The sequence below is a fragment of the Thunnus thynnus genome, chromosome 24, assembly GCF_963924715.1.
Source record: "Thunnus thynnus chromosome 24, fThuThy2.1, whole genome shotgun sequence".
Taxonomy (NCBI): domain Eukaryota; kingdom Metazoa; phylum Chordata; class Actinopteri; order Scombriformes; family Scombridae; genus Thunnus; species Thunnus thynnus.
Genome location: NC_089540.1, coordinates 4,435,545 through 4,461,384, shown reverse-complemented (window position 1 = coordinate 4,461,384; position 25,840 = coordinate 4,435,545). Strand labels below are relative to the sequence as shown.

Below are 25,840 nucleotides of genomic sequence, written 5' to 3'. Positions count from 1 at the left end.
AGCAACTTACAGGTTCAGTGACTTCAGACTGTGAAACGGCAGCATCAGTGTGTCGTGGGGTTAGAAGGTCCAGTAGGTTCTCAGTCAGCCATGTGCCTAGTGTGATGTTCCCGGGAGTTTCCCTCAAGAAGTTCAGAAAGGACAACGTCATAAATTGTTCTTAATGAGCTCAAGCTGCAGTTTTAACAAGTAATGCTTAAGATAAGGAAGTTATTGAAGACATTTTAAAATACTATTAATAAAATGATCTTCTGGTGCTGTCTCATATAACCTGTTTGGATATGTCTGTCTCATTTTGGCCAGTGTGAAAGCTGTCAATCAAACCTGCTGCCCACTAAACAACCGGACCATGACCCACCTTTTCAGAAGGTCCAAGCTGACTTGTGTGTGGTGTGAAAGCAAATCAAATGTATTTTCTCCATTAATTGAATTGTTTAGGCTATGAAATGTTATAAAATAGTGAAAAAACGGCATTCAGAATTTCTCAGAGGCAACACTAAGGTCTTCAATACGCTTGTTTTGCCTGACTAACAGTAAAATGTTAAGATATTGAGTTTACTATGACAAAGAAAAACAGCAAATCCTCATATATGAGAAGCTGGAACCATCAACCGTTTGGCATTTTTTTGATTATCAAACTGGTTAGTGATTCATGTCTGTCTATCAATAATTAATTGACTTAGTTCCCCAAGAAAAAGTGAGTAAACAGAATGAAATGTAGCAACCACACAGTAACAACCCCTGTGAAAACTCTTTTTGTCCAGTCTCTACCTGTTTGTCACCATTTATGACACAAAGCTCATAATCAGTTATTTCTTTGTGACGCCAGAGAAAAATAAAAACACATAAAGTGCATTCATGTGCAACATGACTTGTCAGTGACCCAAATTTGATTTCCCATGTCCATGTAAAGCTGATGATGCAGAGTGATATCATCAATCACAGCTCTTGCTTCGTTTGTAATAAGTCAGTGTGAACATGAACTGGACCACAAGTAAATGGCAACAATTATTTCATGGTCTAGACTAAACTACAGGGTCCAGATGCATAAAACTGTGTGTAGATTGATGACTAAGACTGTTGGAAGGCACAAAGCCAGAAATATGCAGACGCATTCTTTTCATCAGATTTATAAAGCCGTACGTACACATGGTTCTGTTTTATGAATCTCAGTCATTGAGGAACTGACTGGGTCTCGTTTCTACTCCCACAATTATCCATGAATGGATGAAGACACACCCTGACCATCCATATTTTTTATATCAGTTCTCTGCCTGCTCCACCAGTCTGTACACCTGTCAGTCAAACAAAAGGAGAAGAAGAAATACGGTTTCACCGACTGTGTTGCACCGGCGAGTTTCACCAAAAGCAGAACAGCTATCATTACGCACGACCATTACGCATAGCTGTACGACCTGTTATACTGTCATCATCATAAATCACACGGACCTGTAAATCATCGACAGCAGTGATATCTCAGAAATGTAATCAGTGATTAGTTAGTAACCGACTGCACAAGATGTGACACAACTGAGGATAAAATAAGAATATTAAGAGCTCCTATGTAAATTAAAAGAATGATAAAATCTCTGTGTAACAATCAATGCAGCCGATTAGCAACTTAAACAATGTTTTACATAAAGATGGCGTCTCTCAGCTTATATTTCATCTCCACCTCATCACATCACGCTCAGATCACTTTAGGAAAACATGTGTACGCTGGTCTGATCTGGTCTATAAATACCAGTTTATGTGTGGGGAAATAGCGTATGCATGTTTTTTTTTCTGTGCATACGCATCATTTACACATCTGGCCCCAGGTGTGAAAGCACCTGGAGTCTATTTACGTACAACACTGCAAAACAAAAGAACAATATAGGAAAAAGTGACATCGCAGTGTTTATGTTTTGGTGATCTGGATTATAAAACAGCTGTTACATAATTGAGGACAGGTTTTGGAGTCAGTATCTGATTACTGCAGTCTCACCTTTGCAAACTACACAGAACACGTTGCGTCCAGTAAACGAGAACACTGATGTTTGAGATGTAACATGCTAAAGTCAGGTGTGCAAGTGTGCGGTTTTTATCTGTTGATAATAGAATCAGGTCCAGTGGTGACGCTGGCTGCTTTTATTGGATGAGATATGAAAGGTGCAGCTGAGCAGCACTGATTTGTTTGTGGCGGCTGACAGCAGATGTCTCATGGCTCCACCGTAACTCTGTTCCGTCTCTGTGCTCAGACATGAAAGTATTTTCTCGAGCTGTTTGTTTACATTTCCAGTTTATGCCGCCGGATATTTCTTCTTTGGTTGTTCTCTGAGTGTGTACGCTCCGGTTGTTACACCTGTTAGTGTGTGTTTGCTAGTAGATGTTAGTTTTCCTGATTTTTTTTTGCCTGTTTTGTCGGAGCATTTCCGTATTTCTCAGTCTATATGTAATCTGTTATCTCAAGGACTGTGGGATAGGATTAGCACACACAAGTTTTCCCAGACAGGGATTTATATTTTCACAAAGCGAAGGACCTGGCCTTGTGAGAGACCGTACCCTTCATGCTAGATTGCAGTGATATAATTTTGCCGTTCCTTCTCTCCCGCCCCTCGCTGCCAGCGTTTGCCAGGACAAACAGACAAGCCGGCAGCTCAGCAGGGGTCTTGGATTACTGTGAAGGACCTGCTAGGACTCCCGCCCTCCCTCCTTCCCAGAGGAGGGATTCTTATTTCAGCTTCAGACTCTCCCCACAAACTTGAAGTGGTTCCGCTTACCAATTTTCTCTGGCATGGCAAAGACAGAAACCACATGTAAGAACACCGGCATATCCTGTTTCACTTCAGTATAGACCTCAGAGCCCGGTCTTTGTGGGTTGGCGGCCTGCAGTTGCTCAGCTGGAAGTATCTGAAACGCTCAGAGATGTGTATGTGTGTATATGTGTGTATGGTGTGTGTGTGTGTATGCGCAGGCACTGTGTAAATACACTGAAGCAGGAAATAATCGATCAGCTGCTTCTCTTTACTCATCGCTGCACTCTGACTGAACCTGGACCACGCACTCATTTAACCCTATTAATCCCCCGTTTAGCCGCGTGCCCTTACTTTTAAGAGGATTAAACCAGGTGATGGAAATGAATCTGTGATGGTATCCAGCTTGCTTAGCAACCCTTATTTAAATTCCAGCAGTACAGCAGTAAGCCTGACCACTCATCATCCCGGCCTGATCCGGCCCCCGAGATTATTTGAACGACCCCCCCCACATGTTTAGAATTCATTGTTAAATCTGACCTTGAAATCAATTTTTATTTTATTTTTCAGAGTAAGAGCTTAGTTTTTTCAGGAAGTTTCTAAGAGTTCTAAGTGCAAACCTCTAAAATACTCAGTTTACTGTGATGTTAAGACAAAGAAGAGCATCAAGTTATCACACTTGAGATGCTCGAACCGTCAGATGTTTGGCATTTATGCTTAAAAAATGACTTAAACGATTAATCAGTTATTAAAAGAGTTACTGATTCATTCTGTGTCAGTTAACTATTCCATTAATCAAATAAGCTGTAAACTGAAAACGTCTCAACTGCTAAGAGAAAGCTGCTGTTCTCCAGGAATACGATCTGAAGTGAGAAGCAAACCCCCCCCCCCTCCCTCACCGGCCCCCGTTAGAGAACAACATGTCCAATTTGAGTTTGACACCCCTGCTCGCCTGTCCATTTCCACATCTGTATTCACAGTATGAAAGGAAGCGATCTATTCAGAAGACAGGATAAAAAGCTACTCATGCTAACCAAGGATTTTGGGAAACCCTGCTTTACTTGGAATACTCAGTAGGAATATCATGGATCAGTAATGCAGCCGGCTGGCTGTGAGACTGCGGAGAACCGGTTGTGGGAGGATTTGTCACCATGCGACGATGATTCAGGCATTTAAAATGATTTGCAGAATGAGCATATCCAAATATGCACTTGCGCAACCTTCAAAGCGTTTCCAGGAGCCTGTGCCTGTGTCATGGTAGCACACACACACACACACACATACACACACACAGCAGAGTCACAGATGTGCCGATGCCACACTCCTCAGATCTGGGTCATACTAGATGTTTTTGTGCCACAAAATATTTTTGGACCCAGTGATGTGTGTGTGTGTGTGTTTTCCCTCCCAAGTGGCAGATAAGGAGTACAGTCTGTGCACTAAATCTAGCTACTCTTTCTCCCAAAGTTGTGAACACAGAGAAGCTGGGGGGGGGGGGATATCTCGGCGTAGGGAGGCGGCTCGCTGGATTTCTCACCACCTTTAAGGCGACCGTAGCCATAAATCATCAACCAATAAATCTTTGTGTTTGCGCTGGAAGCCCGGCCTTACGAGTTTCACAGCAAGTTTCGATGGGGAGGCGTACCGCGGCTTCGCACCGTGTCAGGACAGAACGGGTATGAAATAAGAGCTGAGAGAAGCTTTTGAAGCGCTCTCCGGATGATGGATGCAGATATTCCAAAAAAAAAAAAAAAAAAAACCCCGTTCATACTTCATCTGCTGATAGATAACCTTAAACAGGTCTTCATCTGGTGTCACCTCAACCTCAAACAGTCGTTTTTTTTTCTTCTTCTCGGAGAAAGCCTTCTGGTTAGTATCAGCTCAGATTTAATATCCACTATATTAGCCCTCCACTTCATAGGATTTACAACTGTTTGATGCCAAGTGTAGGTGGGCCGGCTCAAAGTGCACGTGTACAGGGGGAGCCAGTGTTATCCGAGCATGATTTTGATTTAACTACTTGTATATTTAACACTTCACATTTTTCATCTCGCCCCGAGCGGTTTGAGAAGCTGTGTGAGTGTGTGTGTGTGTGTGTGTGTGTGCAGGTGCATTACAAGGGTGTGTTAACTGTTTACAAGTGTGCCCCAAGCTACCTATGACTCACATTTCTCTCTCTCCCTTTGTGCGGTTACTCAAATATGTGCTTTTAATCCCGGTCTTTTGAGCCAAAAATATCTCATTCAAATGCCTCACACCGGCTCTTATCTTTTAGTTTGCCTCATAAACCATCTTTGTCCACTTACTCCGATCATGCCAGATCAAGAGCACTCAATTATCATCCGCTGTTTCCCCTTAATGCAGTCTTTAAACCCTCCACCTGCTTCAGGAACCATGCATGGAGTTATTTTGGGGTTGGTTTTAGTATTGCAAACTGTTTGATGCTTGAGTTAACTTTGCATCTGCAGAGTTTTTTTTTTCCCTGCATGTTGATGCATTTGGGGAAAGAATGCGGCTTGATTTGAAGAAGTGACTGGAAATGACTTAATGTAGGTCCAATCATGCGACGTAGTTCCCCTGAAACAGTCCCTGATAATAATTGATGCAATCACAGTGTTATTAGGCTCTTTTGATAATTTAGACATCTGTCCAGATTGACAGATTACAACTTTAGTTAAATGCATATAGAGTCAATTGTGTTGCATTTAGGGCCCGACCGATATTAGATTTTCGGGGCCGATGCTGTTACCGATATTAGGGAGTATAAAAATTCTAATATCAATATATATCAGCCGATCATCTTATATATACAGAATATATATGCACATAAATGCACATTTTTTGCAGTGATTCCTCAAATGTGGTTATCAAAGGATAATTTACAGTTTAACAATAAACTCTATTGTATAAAACAGAGTAACAGTAAACTTCACTGGGAATTTAATAATTATAAATAACTATAATTACAAAAAACAGAACAAAAAACCTGTATGTGTATATTAAACCTGAATTAAGAAAAATATACATAAAATTCTGCCTATATAACTTAAAAAAAGGAAAAAATATATATACACACTCACCAGACAGGAATTCTGCACAGAGGGAATAAATAATCATCATTTTCATTAACAGTTAAACAATTAGTTACCAGTTAACAAGCCCTCAGTGATATTGTGTAATTTCTTATCTTAACAACCAAGAGTTTACATTCCTCTCTGAAGGGGTGTGAGCTGTTCTCCTCACTTTCAAAATCATAGAATAAAGAAATGCAATTTAAATACACTCTTCTTTACAATCAGCCACATATATGTTTCTCCATTGGCCAGATGTGATGCACCTGAAGCAGTTCGGTGACAATAATAACAGTTTAGCTAATGTTTGCTAGCTAATAAGTAACACCAGCACATTGATAAATCATGTTTATGAGCTATGAGCCAGAACAAAGTGTTAACATCTTCTCGGGCTCTCACTCATATCAGGGAACCGATAAACGCTACAACAGCTGGAGCAACAACAAAACAACTTATCCACCTCCGCATATTAGAAACAAAACCCATGAAATGTATATTTTAATTATAGGAAACAGAGTGCCATTTCAAGTCTTTACATGTACACATGTTAGATATAGTTTATAATACTATTTCTAATACTTTATAATGATAGGATGTCTTTGAAAGCTGGAAAAGAAAGCTGGAAGATTGTATTTCTTGTAAGCCTTCTATTAAAGGCATCCTGAGGTTGTGCAGAAGTGTTGTCACAGATATCATGTAACGCATCGCTGCAAAAGTTTCATTATTTCCAGATGAAGCATGTCCTAGCCACAAGCAATTCATTTGTTCTGTATCATTTATAAATCCTCTCTGCCTTGCTGCTGCAGGGCTCAGGAGCATAGTAATGAAAATTTCAAAAAAACTATCTATTAAATGTAATGATATGTATACATAAACCTCAAGGAAAAACAAGGACGGATTCTTTTGTGTTTTAGTTTGCCATCAAATCCAAACTCTCTGAGACTTGCTCCCAAACTAGCAACGCTTCCATCTCGTTGAACTTTTCCTGCTTTTATCTCCGCCGCACTCTCGCCGCATTCATCAACCACAAAGCTTGTCAGTGTCAGGCTTAAATTGTCTGCTGTGTGTCAGTGACTTAAAGCGGGCCTCTGAACAACAGTTTTCAGCCTTGTGGGAATAAGAGCAAATTGCTGCTTCACGGTAGCACTGTTTCTTTTATCTGGAACGCTCAGCTGGAATGCAACTTCCTGGGAGCTGCCTGTGAAGTAGAGTGTCGTCTCTGCGCAGGTTTGTAGCTGGAAGATACTTATTTCAATGCAGCTGCAGATAAAGACAAACATATGATGCATAAGGAGGGCGAACAATGACGAAATGATAAAAATAGATGTGATGAAAAAAAGCCTGAGACTTGAATGATTGATTGAATAACTCCACTGAAATATTTCTTCTTCTTCTTCTCTTGTAATGTCACTTTTTTCATCCTCCTCCTGTCTCTATCAGTCAAACGTGGGCACGTTTCCCAGACATTTCACATTCTGAATTCAAATTTTTCGTCTGTCTTCCCCTTGCTCCCCCCTTTCCCCCCCTCTCCCTCTCTCCCAGGTTGATGTTTCCTCATCGGGCGCCCCCAGGGTTGCTTTCAAGCCTGACTGCCGACAGCTCGCCACCTCTGTCAGCCTCTTGAGTGAGCCAATCAATCGCCTCCAGCTCAACAAGACCGGGTACAAGCTTCCGCTGCGTCCGCCAGCGGTCGAGCCGAGCAGCCTCTGTGTTGCCCCTCAGCCCAGCTGCCTGGGTAGGACTGCATCACCATGGACACGGAGTCCACCTACTCGGGCTATTCCTACTACTCCGGACGCTCACGGGGATCCCACAGGCATGGGTAAGACTAGATTGATTCTGCTTCTTCTTCTCTACGCTTTTCTCTGGAGGGTTGAGGTGCATTCTCCAGAGTGTGACCTGGGCTTAAGCCCCGTGTTAGTAATCACAAGTCACCAAATCCCTACCAGGTCCAAGGCTGCTGTTCTGTAGCTGAACTTGCACTTTGACCTCCAAAAAGGGAGCAATGTGTATCTGTTGTTGTTCTGAAACAATAAGGTGATTAATCAGTTAGACTGTTGACACTCACAAATGTGTTTTCCTTATTGTTACTTCAGTTGGATGTTTCTTTTTCTGTGCTCACCTTAAATCTGAGTTTAAAGAATGTACCTACCAGCATGATTTATCACAACTAGTTAGGAGCCAATCGTGGTCCAGTATAACTTACACAAGTGTGATGTGGAAACTTGAAGCTTTTTTTGTAGATAAACATATCAGACACAAATTATCATTCAAAGCATAGCTTAAAACATGACTGGAGGGGATCTTTAAATTTTTTATCCAGCAAAAATGTCACAAAGTTACTGCTAATGAAGTGAATATCATTTTTAGTTGTTAGTTTTATATCATCGCTTGAACAGAACATGCAGTTTGGGAAATCGTAACGGACATTTTCACTATTTTCTCTATTTGTATTGAGCAGTTTGCATCACATACAGATAACAGTTATTGAGTTGTTGTTCAGTTTAACCATTATATAGCCAAAAAATGTGATATACAAGTATCCGCTTGAGACAATAAGTGGAAAACATAGAAACTTTCACTCATATTTGGATTATAGTGTGAAATATTACAAAGGTGTAAAATACTTAAATAGGAGTTGCCAAATTCTTACAAACCAGGAGTCTTATTTTAAAGGATATTAAATCATTTCTTAATATAGAAATTTGTGTGAATAGTCACATTTGAATGTTTGGGACAGAGCTTTATTCCAGTATGTGAGTATTATCTTCTCTGCTTTATTGAGGCAATAGGAAACAAAGAGTTTCTGACCTGAGGGCAGGTTCACTGTTGATAAGTTTAGGATGATTTAGGAAAGCATCCGGTTCTAGAATAAAGGTAATGAGTTTAGAAATTAAAAAATGCTCCATCAGAAGTGTAAAATTTGAATCACTATAGTTTTTTCTGAGAATTGGCATCTGTCACATCCGGGGGAAAGATCCGAACAATCGCTGATAAATGTTTCCGTTCATAATCTCTTATTTTGAAGAAAAAAAATTACTTAAAAGGTTTTATTTCCTCCTCATTATGTCACTAACACCTCACTGACAGAGAATCTGCTGCAACTTTTATCAGCTTCCTCTTCATAACGTCCACACGCCGTCCTTCCCTCCACCTCCCTGATCCCTCCACCTCTCGTATCTCTCTATCCTCCTCTCCGGGCCCGGCATGTGTGGAGCCCGCAACCAGTGTAGGAGCATTAGTCTGTCAGCGGTGAAATGGCTGCGGTTGACAGGCTTCAGGAAGGCAACGGGAGACAGGTGCTGAAGAAGCCTGACTGACTGATGGCTCAGCAGATACGTGGAGAGCCTGAGAGGAGATGAGAGGAGGGCTTAACGAGAGGAGGCTCCTATTCCACAACAGCCCCTCCCTATGTCACCGACGGCCCCCCTCCCGCTCGCTCGCCATATATCTCTCCCGCTCTCCCGTTGCCACTCCCATTTTCGCTGCCACCTGTTGCCGTGTAAGGGACTCTCGAAACATGTGAAGCTTTTCCCCTGGCGCTCTCATGTCATCATCTCCTCCCTCATGTCGTCGGCCACTTTCTGTCTCTGTCTCATCCCCTCTCGCTCTTCATCCCTCTCGCTCTTGTCCTCTTTATATTATTCCTCTCCTCTTCCACATCTTACCCGCTCCACCGCTGTCGCTCGTGTTTTGCTCCACCGCGATATGAATGCAGCAGCTGCCCCTTTCTCGTTCGTTCTTGACCTCTTCTCTGTAACGCCTCTCCCCCCCCTCCTCCCTCCACCTCCCCTCTCTTACATGGATTCCTTGGTACTCTGTGAGGATGGTTAGCTGCAGGCATATCACTTGTTCCCCGCTCGCTCGTGTTCCCCTGAGGCAGGAATGTGCCCTTGTAGCTAAAGGTATGCGGTGGAAAAGTGGTCACACTTAGTTTAGAATCAAAGATAGAACGGAGAAGTGGTGGTGGCCTTCTTCTTTACTGTTTCTGCAGCCTTTCAAGTGAGTGACAGGGAGTTGGAAAGGAACATATGGGCATCCCTGCCAGGCGATTTTTCCGCTCCTCTGCTCCTCCGCTCCAACTATGACTGTGCCAAAGCCACCGGCTGGCCTCTAATTTGATATCAAATAACAAAACTGTTGCCTTTGAAAGCCCTTGTCATCCTTGTCTGAAGATAATCTTTTTGCACCAAGGGGTGCCATGCAGGAGGCAGTTCTGGATCACTGTTGTCTAATTACGCCGGTGGCGGGAACGGATGCAGGCATGTGGGAGTATGTTCACTTCTGGTGTATTTGCACCCATACAAATAAACACACACAGTAGGATAATCCTGCCGTTATGTATGCGTGCATGTCCATGAGTCATTCTTAAATATAATTTGTCAGAATGGAATGGGATTGGCTTAGATTTTTATTAACAGAAGGTGCAGAGTTTTTGGAGTTGTCTCATCTCATAGCTGGCTTTTTGCCTCCCACGTCCTGCGTCAGACAATCCTCGACCGGTGTCCAAGATACTTACACAAAACATTCCCTTGGCTCTCCAGTAACGGCAGAGTGGCAGCTCCGTCTGTGGACAAAACATGCTGAGAAAACCATTTCTCTATTAGCAGATAGTGATTCTTTTCATCCCCTTCTGACCGAGTTCAACTACACTGGAGCGAAACTCTTAATACCAGAGGGGGGAAAGCTTTACAATAATTGTAATAAAAGACAGCGGTGCACTTAGTTTCACTTATTTTCATTTTGTATTCAGTCAGAATCCAGAACTGCACAATTAACTGTGGGGGGAAGGGTGTTGATATGATTTTCCCTAGTTGGACTTAATATTCCATTACCACAAGACTTCTTGGAAGAAGCTGCAAAGCTTTTGCTGATGTAGTAGTTGTTTCAACAGTTTTATTTGTTCAAATATATTCTTAATAGACCATATTATAGAACTCTGCATAATCATTGTTAATCAAATCAGGCTGCATGTTTTAAAGGGTTCTTACTGGGTAAATCCAAAGAATTTGGTAAAAATATCAGGCTGGAAACTGTGAGTTTTCTTTTTTCTATCAGCACAAATAGTTATAATGCAGTAAAATTCCTATTACAAGTCTTATTGTGACTGCAATATTAAGCAAAAAATAAAAGATATTATGTCAATATTTTGCCACGTTGCCTCAGTGTCATGGCCTTAAACTGGAAAGATTTTTAGGAGCATGAAAGTTTGGTATTGAGCCACTTAGTTGCTTCAATTCCTCTCTCAAAAGTTCTCAAAAGCTCGTCTCCTTCGCTGTCGTCAATTTTGAGTATTTAAATGATTATTAAATTGCAAATCGCATATTAGCAGCCGCTCATGTGGAAAATTGGTTCTTTTTGATTGCTATAACTCCAATTATAGAGCAGCACGCAGCATTCACATGGGACCAAGTGAGTAATTTAAGCATATTCACAGTTAAAATACCATTCAAAGGTTCCCGGACGACACTGCTCTTAAAGGAGACATTACGCTCTTAAGCTTGGCCTCTTTTTTTTTCCGCTGTGAGGACACATTGGCTGTGGGACTGTGTTATGTGTCACTGGAATGTGTCACCTTACTGTAGTGTTATCTGTATGAAGCTAATCCTGGGTAGCAGCCAGGCCACGGGGCTGCTTATCACACCCAGTTTCCCTTCAACTCAACCTGGGTCAACAGCAGATTGCACGTGCTGCCGTGCTCACTATAATTGGTGGAGTTAATCAGTCACTTCAAAGTAACAATGATCACTAGTGAATTTAAATTAATGACCGGGAAACTTGCTCTATAACATGTTATGAGTTTGAGGTGACTTAGCTGAGTGTGTAGTCGGTCAGTTTTTATTTGGCTTCAAGACTCTACCCATTTGGCTGCGGTGGAAGCTTCCACCAGTGCTTTGGCTCAGAAGGCCGCGTTGACACAAAGCTCTTTGTCACACAGGTGTGTCAGTTGCCCTGCCAGCCAGAGAGAGAACAAATTGGTCCACAGACAGTTTGGCGTGCCACGCTAGTTGGCTCTACCTCGTCTGTACCTGTCCCGCCACCCGGCTCCCTCCATGTGAGGTGGCGAAGGCGATCACAGTCACAATCATCCTCAGGTGTTAGAGGGAAACGATGCTTCCAGGGCCTAATTGGCAGGACTCTGCCCCAGCTCGCCAGGCATCTCTGCCCTCACAGGACCCTCCCTCCCCTCCCTCCCCGCCCTCTCTGTTCCAAAAAGCCATACCCGTTTCAGTGATCCACGCTGGAAGTCAAATTCCATTAATCAAATCATAGCACAGCACGCTGTTGGAATACCAACAAGCCTGCTGCATGCTAATGAGGCAGGAAGAGGATGTGGGAAGGGGGGGAGGAAGGAGCAGAAGGTGTGTGTGTGTGTGCATGTGTGCGTTGGTAGAGAGGTTTCACCATAGTGCGATTGTCCCAGAAGCTCGCTGAAGGGGGAATGAGAAAACGGGCTGGGGGAGGGGAGGAGCTGGTTACACAGAGGCCGATCTGTTCAAACCACTCCCTGGCTGCCCACAGGTCTGGTCGCCTGCGTACTTCCACAATTGCACATTTCAAAATGCTTGTCGATGTCCAACTGGCATCATTTTGGAGTCTTTTTCTTACACTATTGTAGTCTGGCGAGCATGGGTGAGAACCATGTGTTCTCTCACCTTTTGTTCCTGACTGCAGCATGACTTCCACAATGAATCATGCTTTGCTGAGATATACAGATGGCCATTACACATGCAGTGTTACAGACACATACACACATTGTTTGCTTTATGCCAGTATTTCACAACCTTTTTGGCTTGTAACCTCTCATTAGAGGTCATCACCTTGATATGCATGAGCGTTGTGAGCAGTTTAGTGATTTTTTTCTTCTCAGATTGTGTCATTTGAAAGACTTTTAGCGGCTGGGAGAGGTAAAGGAATCCAGAATTTAACAAGACAAGAAAGCAAATCATTGCTTTAATTATTTTGTGACCCCTGTCCTGACCCCCAGATTAGATACCTGTCATTATCTAACAATCCAATAATATTAAACGCCACTAATACACCAATTCCCCAAAGACAGGGAAGAAAAATTCTGCTCTCAGATGGAAGATTAGTAAGATTGTAATTTGTTCCAGGCATTACAGGATTTTTAAAAAATCTTTCCTTCAGTTTGCTTTACTTAATTTTCATTCAGTTACTGACGTCCTACATGTGAATGCTCAGAGAAAGAGTTGTGTAGGTGGCGATCAGTAGCGATTTTATAGTCGTTTTGTTTTCCAGTAGATTTAACACTGTCAGCGACTGTAATGGCATTTATACAGATGTAAACACTGACAGCTTTGCATTCTGGTCCGTTGAGTTTAGTGTCAGTTGAGGAACAGCTGTTTCTTCCTTACACTTCTGTTCATGCATTAACATTAACCCATTATAATACACAGTACATCAGTAACCTAGTTGTCCACAGGAGTAGGATAAATACGCCAAACAACTGAAGTTCATCACACATAGCTGTGTTTAATAGAGTAAAATAAATAAATAAATAGAGTAAAATTTACTTCTGCTACACTCTCCTCCTTACTTGCTGTAGCTTTCACCTTTCCTTTGCATTTTCCACAGCTGCTTAATATTCCGTTGATGACTTTGAAGTAGGATTCTTGATTTGTGAGCCCTGCCGCTCCTCCTAGTCTCCTCCCTTTCCCTGCTCCTACAGCGCTCCTCCCCAATTAATAATCATAATCAGTGACAGCATTTGACTGATGATCACTTCTGCTGGAATAACCATCGCTACAGTGATTATGATAGCCATAATATTATTCAAAGTAATGATGATAGCTGTAATATATTTAAAGGCTTACATCAGCCTCCTAATCTCCTGGATTTATTAGATAAGAATATGTCAGTCATTCTGTCAGTGACGGAGGATGCTGCAGGCTGCTGCAAATGAGCTTTTTCTTACCGTGTGCGGATTTGAAACATTAGTCGCAGTTGTTGTGATTTTCTGTGAGAGACTGCGTCCACATTCAAAAGGAAGTACAAGAATAAAGGCGGAAATCAGACTGGTTAACACCCTTAAACCACAACACTTGGATCCAACACAACTCTATTAGACTGTAGCAGTTCCAGTGCTGTCAATCATACTGTTTCCTCCATTACCCTGCAGGCAGGATATCCTGTATATTATGGTTATGAATTGTTATTGTGTGAGAGAGTAGCGTTTAAGGGTCACAGGAGGTTTGAGCCATTATTTATGGGCAGCAGTTATTTAGCAATGTCTGACTTTTTTTTGTCTGGCTTTTAATAAATGAAATGATAACATTGGTATTATTCTGTATTTTTCTTATTGAACTACAAATCCCATGAAAAGACCAAAACCAACAATATGTTAGTTGTTGTTTCAGTAATATCTTCTAACTTCCAGAAGCAACACAAACATTTGTTCCTAGTGGAGACATAAATGTGTGTCTTTCTAAAAATATGTAGTTTAATTTCAACAGAAGTTCCTAAAACAGCTGGATACTGTAGTTTTTAGCAAATGTGACTCAAACAGGAGTAAATAGTGCATTTTTTGGGGACTATTTTCGGTCATAGACACCCTCATCCAGTCAAAATAATAACAATGTGTGCAATACTTATGATGTATTAACAAATACCTGCAAAACTAATGACATTCACTTTACATTTACTTTGTGTTTATTGCTAATTAGCTTATTGCTAATTAGCTAAACTAAGATGGTGAACATGATAAACATGTTTGCACTGTCTTTGACAGGACATCTTCAATTGCAACAAGATCAACTAATTTTTCTGTTATGAATTTAAATACATGAAGGTTTTGTATTTGTAAAACTTTTCAGAGCCTAGAAAACTATTTCTATGTGTGTGTGCAGCTAATAAAACTTTTTTTGCTGAGCAATTTTCATCCAAATGAATGGACCCCATCCTATAATACAGTATATAGCTCTTGTAATACATTTATGGTACAGCATCATTTATTAATAGTATAAACATCAATGGAGCTGTATGGCATAGAAGAATAATGCATATCAGGTTTAGGACAGACAGGTAATGCATGTAACAGTGTTTTAGAGTGACTTAATGAAGCCTGTTAATAAGAGCAACACAAAACAAGCCTCCTGCATTGTGGAAAATTAATTTGTTACAGTCCTGTTCTAATGTAGCTCATATAAAAGAAGTGATTACCATTAAGCAAGGTGCTTAGAGACAGCAGGAAGCTCAATTAGCATTTAGCAAGACAAAGAAAACAGCATCTCGAAATATCCTTTGTCCTCTTTATACATGCTCTCTTTCATTTCTCATTTACCTGATGTCTAGCGTGTTTGTCCAGTAATCTCTTTACAGCATCTTCAGCATGTCATATCTATATGAGATCTGCCTTGGCTCTGTTGTCTATTATGCAGTCTGAGTGCACTCCAACAGCTCTCAAACACAACACCTGGGGAATACAACTGCTCTCATACAAATGAAACTTGACGTATTTTGAAATGTGCTGCAGAAAACCTCATAATGCTACCTTTGTTTAACCAGTTTTGCCACATTTTGATCTGTGCGTTAAACTATAAAATGTGTACTATATCCAAGATGGCAGCTGTCAAAGGGGGAAGGAGACAGATGAGGGATTAACTGGGGCTGTTGAGCTTCTCTGCGGTAATGGAGCTGCAGAGTGGGCACCGTGCCATGTGGCGATGGTGATGCTGGGCGGAGGATGTGGAGACCCGCCGTTCACGCTCCACAAAGGATTAGGGCTTTAAGTGCAGGGTCAGTCTGGCTAATGGAGCTCATATGTTGGAGCTCACAGGGACAGAGGGCCTTGTAGAGAGAGTGATGCAGTGATGGAGGGAGGAGGACGGGAGGTGGGTAGAGTAAGGAAGGATGCAGAGGGAGGGGTTTATGTGGGGCAGAGTTCATGTACGCTTTATACTCGAGACCAAAACAAAGCACAGTTTAATTTCTCCACTTTCACACAGGGAGCAGCTCTGGTCTTATCTGACTCAAACAGCAGCAGCAGCAGCCAATGTTTTACATTGTCCCTGATCTCTGTTTGCATGTTCACACTGTATATGAAACTCGGTGTCTTTTCCAGCATGCTTGTCTTAGTAACTTATCTGTGGGCCAGGGTCGTTAAAGTTATACAGTAATCCTTCAGATTTCAGTCCCGGTTGATTTGAGGACTCACATGGTTACTGCTAGTACTACAGGTCCCAGAATTATGGGGACAGCCAACACTTGAGCAGCTACTTTGTCAGAAATATAACAGAAGAAGAGGAGCAGCTGCTATATCTGTTTACAGTGCAGCCAAACAACACTTACATTGTCTTAATAAAGAATTCAGTCAATGATTGACCTTTCCTTTATGATTTCATTCTGCACATGGAAAAGGACAGCAGGACACAGTTAAAGGAGTTGTTACTTTGATGAGGAGTTGGTGTGCAGCCTGTCACCCTTAACTCTTCATCTGACAGTTTATTGTGACTGCTACTCCTTGTTCCATTACTCCCTGCAATATTTAAATCCAATCCAATGTCAGAAATGAAGACAAATACATTTGGTTTTCTGTGGCTGCTTCATAATAAAACCCACCCCATGTTTCCCCAGTTGAACACTATGAATATAAAAATGTGGGGTTAGCATTAGCAGTAACTTAATACAGCTCTGATATGGCATTAGGAAAGTAACCAGTAAACAGTGGCTGATATCAATGAGATTAAAGACTAAGATTAAGAACAGTAATGCTGGATTACATACATGCATTGTTTCCTGTGAATCCCTCGTACTTAGGGAGGCAATTTAAATCCAGAGGGGGAATGGCGGACCCCGACAATAACAATGAAAATGACTATGTAGAAGAGGTCATTACAAAATGTAAATACATCGGATGACTACTGGTGAAAACATGGTGACCATAAATGGCATCAAAAACATGGTTTGATGACATGAAAATCTTAAGGATTATGAGATAAGATGTACTTTACTGTCCCTGATGCTAAATTTGTCTTGGGCTCAAGTGTTTTTACTTTAGTAGATTGGTTTTCTTTGTACGACACTAACCATGATTCTTCTTCTTCTTTTCAGGGAGCGAAGCCGGGACCGCCACAAGTCCCGCAGTAAAGACAGCCGCTCAGAAAAGTCTGTAACAATTAACACGCCACCTGCAGAGCCGCTGCTGGGCGACTCTGCTGTTCGGGGTGAGCAGGTCCAGGTAGGGCTGAACACAGCACCGTGTGCAATCTTGTAAACACAACACGATCACTTAAACACAATCTTGCATCAGACTACTCCTGGAGTCTGTTTCACATCATTCCATTACAGAGTCACCTCACAATTTCCATACATTCATCTTTTAACCTGAATTACCTATTATTACTGAGCAATGTCCTTACAAGTTGCTACAAGTTTTTCCATGGTTGCTTCTAATATGAGATTGGGTAACTCCAGTCTGATTTATAAAGGATTTGGAGCAGCAGAGATTTATCGGTCACTGGTCAAAATGAGATGGAATGATAATTGTGTTTATCTGCCTGGGCTGTGACAGGCCATCTGGTATTTCAGGGCAAAAGCCAGAAGGGCCAGTCCACTTTTGCAGAGTTTTTGGGCTGTCCCTTGCAGGAAATATATTACCGACAACTATCTGGAACAGGATACGGTTACAGTAGGCTGCCTTTCTGGTCATTACAACTTTGTTTTATCTGTTCTGTCATGCGCAAACACTGTATTTCACTGCAGGGAGTAGGTCAGTCGATGATCCGGTCCAGTGCAAGGTGGGGAGGTGGCTTCAGTGGCCCCTGCCAAAATGGACCAGGCCGAGGCAAAACAGCAGCTTAGCTGTTTTGACTGTCAGTCAAAATTCAAACTCTGCCCTCAATAATCATGCTGACTTTGATATCTGTGAATGCAAGGTCAAAAAATGGATTATGTGATGGATTATTTGATAAGCGAGAAATATAAGGTAGGAAATGGTTTATCATAATTAATAATTTAGCCAGTTGTTTATTGCATGTTATTACAGTTTAGATGATAACCCCGGCATTTGCTGAGCATAAGGTAATGTGTAGGCTACACCATCATGATGTGTTTGTGGTAGACAGTCTAGTGACTCATGATTTGATTTAATATACCAGACAGCCACCTGATCATGTTTCTTGGAGTCAGATAAAATAACAAATAAAGACAGGTTGATCAGATAGTGCCGTGGAACTTTACTGTGGTACTTGCTGCAAGTTGGCATGTTAGGGCGTGAAATTCCTGATAGCACTTAGGGGATACAAGACTTCTCAGACTATTAGCAATGACTGTGAAAGAAAATGAGTAATGGCCAATTTGTTTCCTTAAGTTATCTGTGGTTTTTTTATGCTTAAACATGACTCATTTTTATGATCTTTAAATAAAGAGAACATTGAGGTAGTAAATGTTTCTATCCAAAGGTTGACTATAATCCAAATGCGACAGTCTTTAAAATGACGTGAAGTCTTTATGACTGCAAAGTTTTTTTGGTATTAATATCAAATGATATATAGGATCACACATCAGGATTTAAATGAAGTATTTCTGTTAATCTTAACAATTAGCTTAAAATTTCTTAATTGTTGGTTCAGAACCTGAAAAATGATCAACAATTTTATGAGCAGCAAACAGGAATAGCACTCAGTAATGTTGTGGTTTGTTTGCTGATAGCTCCAGCGGATGTGTCTAATTACAGGTGTTAGGGACTGTAAGTGCTTTAATTGAATGGTGATGCTTCAGGTGCTAAACTTTTTTTTTTTTTAATGATATTTCCTGTCTTTGTTGACACATGTTTTTGAGAAGTGTTAATATACATGTACGAGTAACGTTAACCTAGCCCAGTTTGTGACTGTCTCATCCACCGCGTGACCGACTTTGTTTATCCACAACAGCTTTTTTTATTGCCTTTTGTACTGACACGAAGAAGTTTCTTTAGGTAGAGCACTTGTCTGTCCCATCTTACTGTCTGACTCTTAATACAAGAATAGTAACATGTTGTGTTTGTGTGGTTGGTTAGTAGTAGTTTACATTATTGATAGCACATATTCCTTTAGCCGTGTAGCTGTGAAAGTCCAGCACTAGGAAGTTTTGTAACACACGACAGTTTCCAAAATAGTAAACCTGACCTTAGAGGGCATCCCACAGCTGTAGCATGTTTCCTTCCCATCAAGAATTCAGCAGCTCTTAACCAGTGTAGCATGAGATCTTTCTCTCCTCAAAACTCAAAGACACTTGAAGCCTCTGCTCAGCTTCTGGATTTGGATTGTTTTCCCTCTGGATTTGATCACGTGGCTTTGAGTTGGAAGCGACGACTCAGCTCGGTCGATGACAGCTTGTAATCCTCGAGGTCACTCTGAGTCAGAGGACTGACCCTTTTACATCTGCTTGTCCCTTCATCTGTTGTCCATATCTGAATATCCTTTATCTCTGCTTTTATAGTTTATATATAAAACTCTCCAGATACTTTCAGTTATCAGACTATGAGGAGGGTTTTAGGCATTTTGATGAGCAGTTGATTGATGTTCTGTCTTGTGAAATGTGCGCAGTTGTTTTTCCAGCGTGCTCAGAAAGCTGGAATTTCAGCACTTGCTTCTGGCAACAGTCATATGTATTTAGCGAAAGAAGAGATGGAGATTTTAGCACACATCTTACCCACGTCTGACCCGTTCTTTAGGCCAAACAACTGTCTGACACAGTGGCCTTCATCAAGTGTTCAGCTTAACCCAAATACAAACACAAAAACACACTGTCGATCCAACGTTCATCATCATTTACTGACCTACTTGGCGCTCACTTTCCCTTGTGGAAAGACTCGTTAGCAGTGCCCCTGTATGTGTGAATGTGTTTTTTTTTTGTCTGCCTAGTGTGTCTAATTTTAACACATGACAGGATTTGCCACACAGCACAGCCATCCTTAGTATTTTTCTCTTCATGTCTTATTCATGCCGTGGCCTGCAGTAGCGCCGCTGACAGGGAGTGGAGTGTTTGGCTTTAGTTTGAGTAATCAGGGCCACCAATTCTACTGAGAGAGAGGCTCAGCACAAATCCTTGTGTGTGTGTGTGTGTGTTTATGTGTGTGTTTGGGTCTGCCATCTATCACATATGCTCCTGTATGTGACTGTTTTGCGTCTGTGCGCGTCGGTCCCGTGTCACAGTCTAACCGCTCAGCACCGCGCTCATTACTCCGCTGCTGGGACTTAATCAGACTCTCGGCTGACAGAGCAGCGCATCGCTCGGGGCAGGGATGTCCTCACGACCCGGCACAAAAGTTTCACATGGCCGCGATGTGTCTGTGATGCCTCGCCACGGGAATTATAAAAGAAGAGGGGTCCGCTTTACATGTAAATGTGTCAGGAAGCATGAGTGGAGATTTGAGTTCAAATCCAAAGCAGGCAGAGGATTGTTTAGGAGGATTTGCCTGCTGTTGAGAGATGAGGTGTTTGTGTGTGTTTGTTATAACAGATTAAAAAAGAATCTCACTTGGCAGCAAGCCTTCACAAGATGCAGGAGACCTATCCAAGCAACTGTGAGCCACATTTAAGCTCAGGTATAAACTCAAAAGCAAAAACATACCCTTTTTTATAGCGTATTTTGGGTGCAGTTACCCTTGAAGACCCACTTTTTGTATCTATAAGCTTGATCGTACACCTCTCTTTATGTTACCTAAGACTGATAAGTTTCCAGCAGGTTGCTCCCATTTCAAGAGGCAAGCCAAAGCTCCGGGCTGTATGCTGATGCGTTAATGTGAAAAATCCACTCTAAGTGCTCCTTCAGCAGTCAAATCTTTAGATGGGAACACATGGTATCAGCAGATGTCTGCAGCAAGTCCACCTCACTTGTGTTTTTCCAAGAACAATGGAGATGAGTAAAGCCTGGACTGAGGTATGGACCTTCCATAGGTGGCCTGACACTACATTGTGTGAGTAATTGGGTCAATTCATCCCGCTGTTATTGTTATCCGTAACTGGATATCGGAGGGGATAGTGAGAGGTGGATTGAAGTAGCTCGGGTCAGTGTAGCGCGCCAGATTTGGGGCTTAGGAGTGTGTTGTGGAGTGGCATCGTATGAGGTGTCAAACAGGAGAAATGTGATACGTTTAAACCATAAAGCATTCTTGAAGAATTAGCGCCTTTCTGTTCCAACAAATGGAGAGACGGAGAGGAGCTGGGGTTTATTTTTGGATGTTTATGTGCAGTTTAGAGAAATAACCTTGTAATGCCTTTGTGTGTTTGATTGTTTCTTTATTTTATATCCCCTTTGAGAGAATTTAGCACCATGCATTGCCCCCTGCGCTTGCCAGTACTTTTGTTCATTTGTGCAGCGATCAGGTGCTTTCTGGCAAGGAAACAGTTAAAGACAGCTTGGCTCAAAATGCACTTAAACCTATCTGCTTTGCATGGCTGGCTTTTGATTGCACAACCTTTTGTAGCTTACATTCAAATTTAGGTCAGTTAACAGCTTTTCATATTGTCACACTGAGTTCTTGTTGTATGCCAAAGCGTAGCATCCAAATTCTTTCATACCCACCGCAGACATACAACATACTGATGCTGTTTCCAACCACCCTGGAGAGGTAACTTAAAAGAATTTACAAAACTGTCAGGCTGTCACTGCAGTGTCTGCTAAATGAAACAAAAAAAAAACAGCAAAATCTTCGAAATTGCACCCTCTCTTCTTCCCCATCTTCCCTCGACTCCATGAACTCGTGCCCCTAAACCGCCCACTGTTTCACCTTCCTGTCACCCTCCCCGCAGCTCAATTAATTCAACCCAATTACACTCAGCTGCATTTGTGATAGCAGCTGCTAGCCCTCTCGAGCCGGACCGCGATTCGGCAACAGCTCCACGACTCCACGAGCAGAGCATGGCGCAGGTACCACCGTCGACCCTGTCTCCGTGGGGCGCGCAGGCGGCCATGTCGGATTCTTGGAAGAGGCAGAGCTCTTGCATTCATGTTTGGGATGTCTTCCCTGTGGTGAGTTCCTTCTGGCTCGATCTCCTGTGAGACAGAATCCCGCAGAGCTTCGTGGTTATCCCAGAGCTTTGTGTGTGTGTGTCTGTGCTTGTTGTAAGCTGCATGCCTCTGCCAGGATGCAAGCTTTGTGGGTGGGTATGCAGCAGAGAGAAAGAGATTTTCTTACCGCTTTTTCCCCCCGCTAGATTTGGAGAGGCTTTTTAAAGTATTTGAGGACATTTTTTTATGCTTTTACCAGTGAGGCGACAGTAGGGAGATGGCATGAACTAAGAGGAGAGAGAGATGGGGGACAACATGAAACAAAGGTCCCCTGTCGGACTTGAACAGGGGACGTCGTGGTCGGCGTTTCCCACAGGATTTTGTGAGACTGTGGTGGGTGGACCTCAGACCTTCTGGGGTGGTCTGGGGGCATGCTCCCCCAGAGGAAAATTTTGTACATTTTGTTACGTTAAATGCATCAATCTGGTGCGCTTTGAGAGCAAAATTAAGAGCCAAGAACTTTGTGCTCTTGTAAACAATTTTGTGCTCTAGTAAACAATTTATCATTAACACATTGGTTGTATAGATATGAATGTTGGTGACACAGCAAATAAAACTATTATAACTGTTTTCTGACATTGTGTTGTGATCACTTCTTATTGCTGATGGAAACAGGAGGATAAAAGTTAGAGCTGCAATGATTAATTGATTAGTCAACAGAAAATCAATTGGAAACTATTTTGATACCAAAATAATGGAGTGTTGATCAGACAAAATATGACATTTAGAGACATCGCCTTTTGCTCTAAGAAATTATAACCAACTATTATAAGCATTCTCTGAGAGGCAAGAACTTTGTGCTCTTGTAAACAATTTTGTGCTCTAGTAAACAATTTATCATAAACACATTGGTTGTATAGATATGAATGGTGATGACACAGCAAATAAAAGCAACTATTATAACTGTTTTCTGACATTGTTGTGTGTTCACTACTTATTCCTGCTAAAAACATGGACAAAAAAAATGATCTGCTCAAGGATTAATCAATTAGTCAGTCAACAGAATATTAATCAGTTACTATTTTGATAACCAAACCAGACAAAATGTGCTGGTTGCAGCTTCTGAGATGATGATTTTAAGCTTTTTTGTGTGTCATACATGACATTTGAAGACGTCACATTAATTATAACCTACTATAATTATTTTCTGACATTGTGTTCTGTGTTAAAAATGTGCGCTTGAAACAGACAATATTGAAGACAATATTTGTAGTTTTTATCCCCAGATTGAGTCAAACACACTTGTAACGCCAGCACTGATGTTTAGCTATTAGCATGCCTATAGGTAGTAGTGGCTGCTAGTAGCTAGAACTAACTGTATTTAACCTGCATGCAACTGCAGCGGGGCTCTGGTCTTGACAGCTCAGTGAAAACACACCTGAATCATTTCACATAAACAACTCACCTTCAGACAAACCCAACATCAAAATCACGAGCTTCAACATCAACATGCCGGTACAGCACCAGCTGACTGACTGGGTGTGAGAGATGCTTTGCAGTGGGATAAATTAGACCTCAAATACTTTGGAAGACCTGCAATGTCAACTGATGGAAATGCTGAATAAGGCAAAAGCAGAACACTCACAGAATGAGTGTAGCTACTAGAAAAAAACCTAGACTGCCTTGAGTTTCATAAATATTTGACCAACACCAATAAGAGCCTAAAACTGTATTTGGAATACAGCAGCAGTTAACCATAGACTGTAAATGCACCATGCTAACCAAGCAAGCAGCTAGCCCCTAGCATTAGGGTCAGCGCCACCGTCACACCCAAATATGGTCACCTCTGGATCCAAATATCCAAGATGGCAACAGTCAAAATGCAGACTCGAGGCTTCGAGTCCACAAACCACTGTGTGACATCACGGTGGCTACGTCCATTATTTTTTACAGTCTATGGGTGATACGCCGCTATCGTCCCCCTCCCAAATGAACAACCTGGCTACAAAGGGCCTGTGGGAGTTGCAATCACTGTGATAATGTCGTGAAAACCAATCATTTTCAAGATGGGAGCACATCTCGCACATATCAAATGAGACACTTTGCCAATTGCAACACCACACATGTAGTTCCTCCAGCTCCTGTGGTTGTTCCTATGTAGGACGACCAAAAAGAAGACTAAAAGGCCGAGTTGCAGAATATAAATGCCATCCACATAAAGAATGTTAATTATGCTATGGTATCACATTATATGCAAATGGGACATGGTAACCCTAATCCACTGAATGTCATGGTTTTAGAAGTCGTGGAAAAGGACATCAGAAGAGGCGACCACCTAAAAAGACTCCAACACAAGACATTTTGGATTGTACAACTAAAAGCAACAAAATACACACCTTCAATGATGAGATAGACCTTTCTTCTTTTCTGTGAAATATTACTTAAAAACGGTAATCCTCTCCTCTCCTCTCTTCCTCCTTCCCTTCTTTCCCTTCTCCTTCCCTTCTCCCTTCTATTTATAATGTATCATTTGCTTGTTTTTGTCCAAATGGCTTACACGCTGAGGGAGAACCATCCTCTCACTCAACTCATTAGTGTAACTTAATATAGGCGTGTAAGCTACTGCTGACAGTGACCCTGATGAAGACTTGTATGGGTCATTTTAAATACATATTGTCATGTTGGATTTGTTGACAATAAGAAAAAATATAGAATATCCTCAGACTCCTTTAAGATCACTGTCAGGTTGTTGTGTTCTGCTGTAAATCAGTTGGCTGGAACAGGTTTTGTCTTACCTTCCCCACACACATACACACACACACACACACACACACACACACACACACACATGCAGCCATGTCAGTGGCAGCAGGCCACACCACAGTGCTCACTGGGTCAGAAGCAATGGACAGAGAGTGGCGCTGAGGCAAGAGACGAGCAGAGAATGAGGTGGAGAATGAGAGAGGATGCCTTGAGGGAAAGACAGATAAAAAAAAAGGAGGGAGGGAAGGAGAGAGAGTGAGGAGGACAATGGGAGAAACACATCTTTTGGGTTGACGGCGATGGCGCCTAATTGGTGTGTTATTTTGTTTACTCTGTCTCTGGCTGGGCTAGAGAGGGGACTCAGATGTTTATTTATTGTACTCCTTCATCTTTCTTTTTCCCTTTTCTCTCCCTCTATCCATCCATCTTTTTTATCCCCCCGTTTTCCATCCCAGCTGCTGTCAGGATATCCCATGTGATGGTCTCATCCCTCTCCCCCAACTCCTCTTCCTCTCTCCCACTCTGCTCCGCTGCGCTCCCTCGCTCTCAATCTTTCTCCATAAAGCCCCTTACATTATGTGGCAAGTGAGCGCACAGTCCCATACAATACCTCCTGAGGCATGATGGGAGAGATTTCTATATAAAGACGGATAAAGCGGAGATCAGCAGAGAGTCAGGGCGGTGACACACACACACACATGTACCACAGACTCTGGGATGGATCGGGAGAAGGAGAACAGCAGCTGAATACAGAGATGATGTTTGTGCGGAGGTAAAGTTTAATGGAGGATTTCAGGATGCAGTCGCTAACGGTGATGGAGGCCGGAGATGAAGTGTTGCAGGTGCTTGAGGTTTGTGAGACTGTAGAGGAGATAAAGGAGGTGATTGTTACCACCACAGAAGAAGACTCTAATAATACAACCTTACCTCCAGTGGTCAGCTCTGGACCAGGGACCAAACCAAGCCAGGTGAGACCGAGAGGGGCAGCTGACCAACATGGTTGCTGACTCAGTAGGAATGATTCCTTAGTGACTGATGTACTGACAGGCTGTTACTGTAGGTGGTGAATCTACAGAAGTTGTTATTCTATTCTAATGATTGAGGATGTACAGATCTATGTACAGCTACTATGTAGACACAGTTTGACCCTGGATAAAGGCCTGCTCAGGCACAAACTCTGCTTTTACATGGTTGTAGGTGTGCAGTGTGTGTATATAGTACATGTGTTAGATATGCATGTATATGTTGGCACTTTAGTGTGTTTGTCATGTTTGAGAGCAATACTGAAGTGCTCTGTGCTGTAACATTAAATTTTAATGT

At 42.0% G+C, this 25,840-nt stretch overlaps 1 protein-coding gene across 2 annotated transcripts in view; it reads left to right on the top strand.

The window, feature by feature from the left end:
* The window catches only part of LOC137176984 (vang-like protein 1), a 59,179-nt gene that overhangs the window by 5,127 nt on the left and 28,212 nt on the right, over positions 1-25,840 (top strand). For both annotated transcript variants that reach the window (XM_067583046.1, XM_067583047.1), the window contains exons 2-3: positions 7,349-7,628; positions 16,877-17,003. In XM_067583046.1, the coding sequence (XP_067439147.1) occupies positions 7,558-7,628; positions 16,877-17,003 (198 nt within the window). In that variant the 5' untranslated portion in view covers positions 7,349-7,557. The remainder of the gene's footprint in view (positions 1-7,348; positions 7,629-16,876; positions 17,004-25,840) is intronic.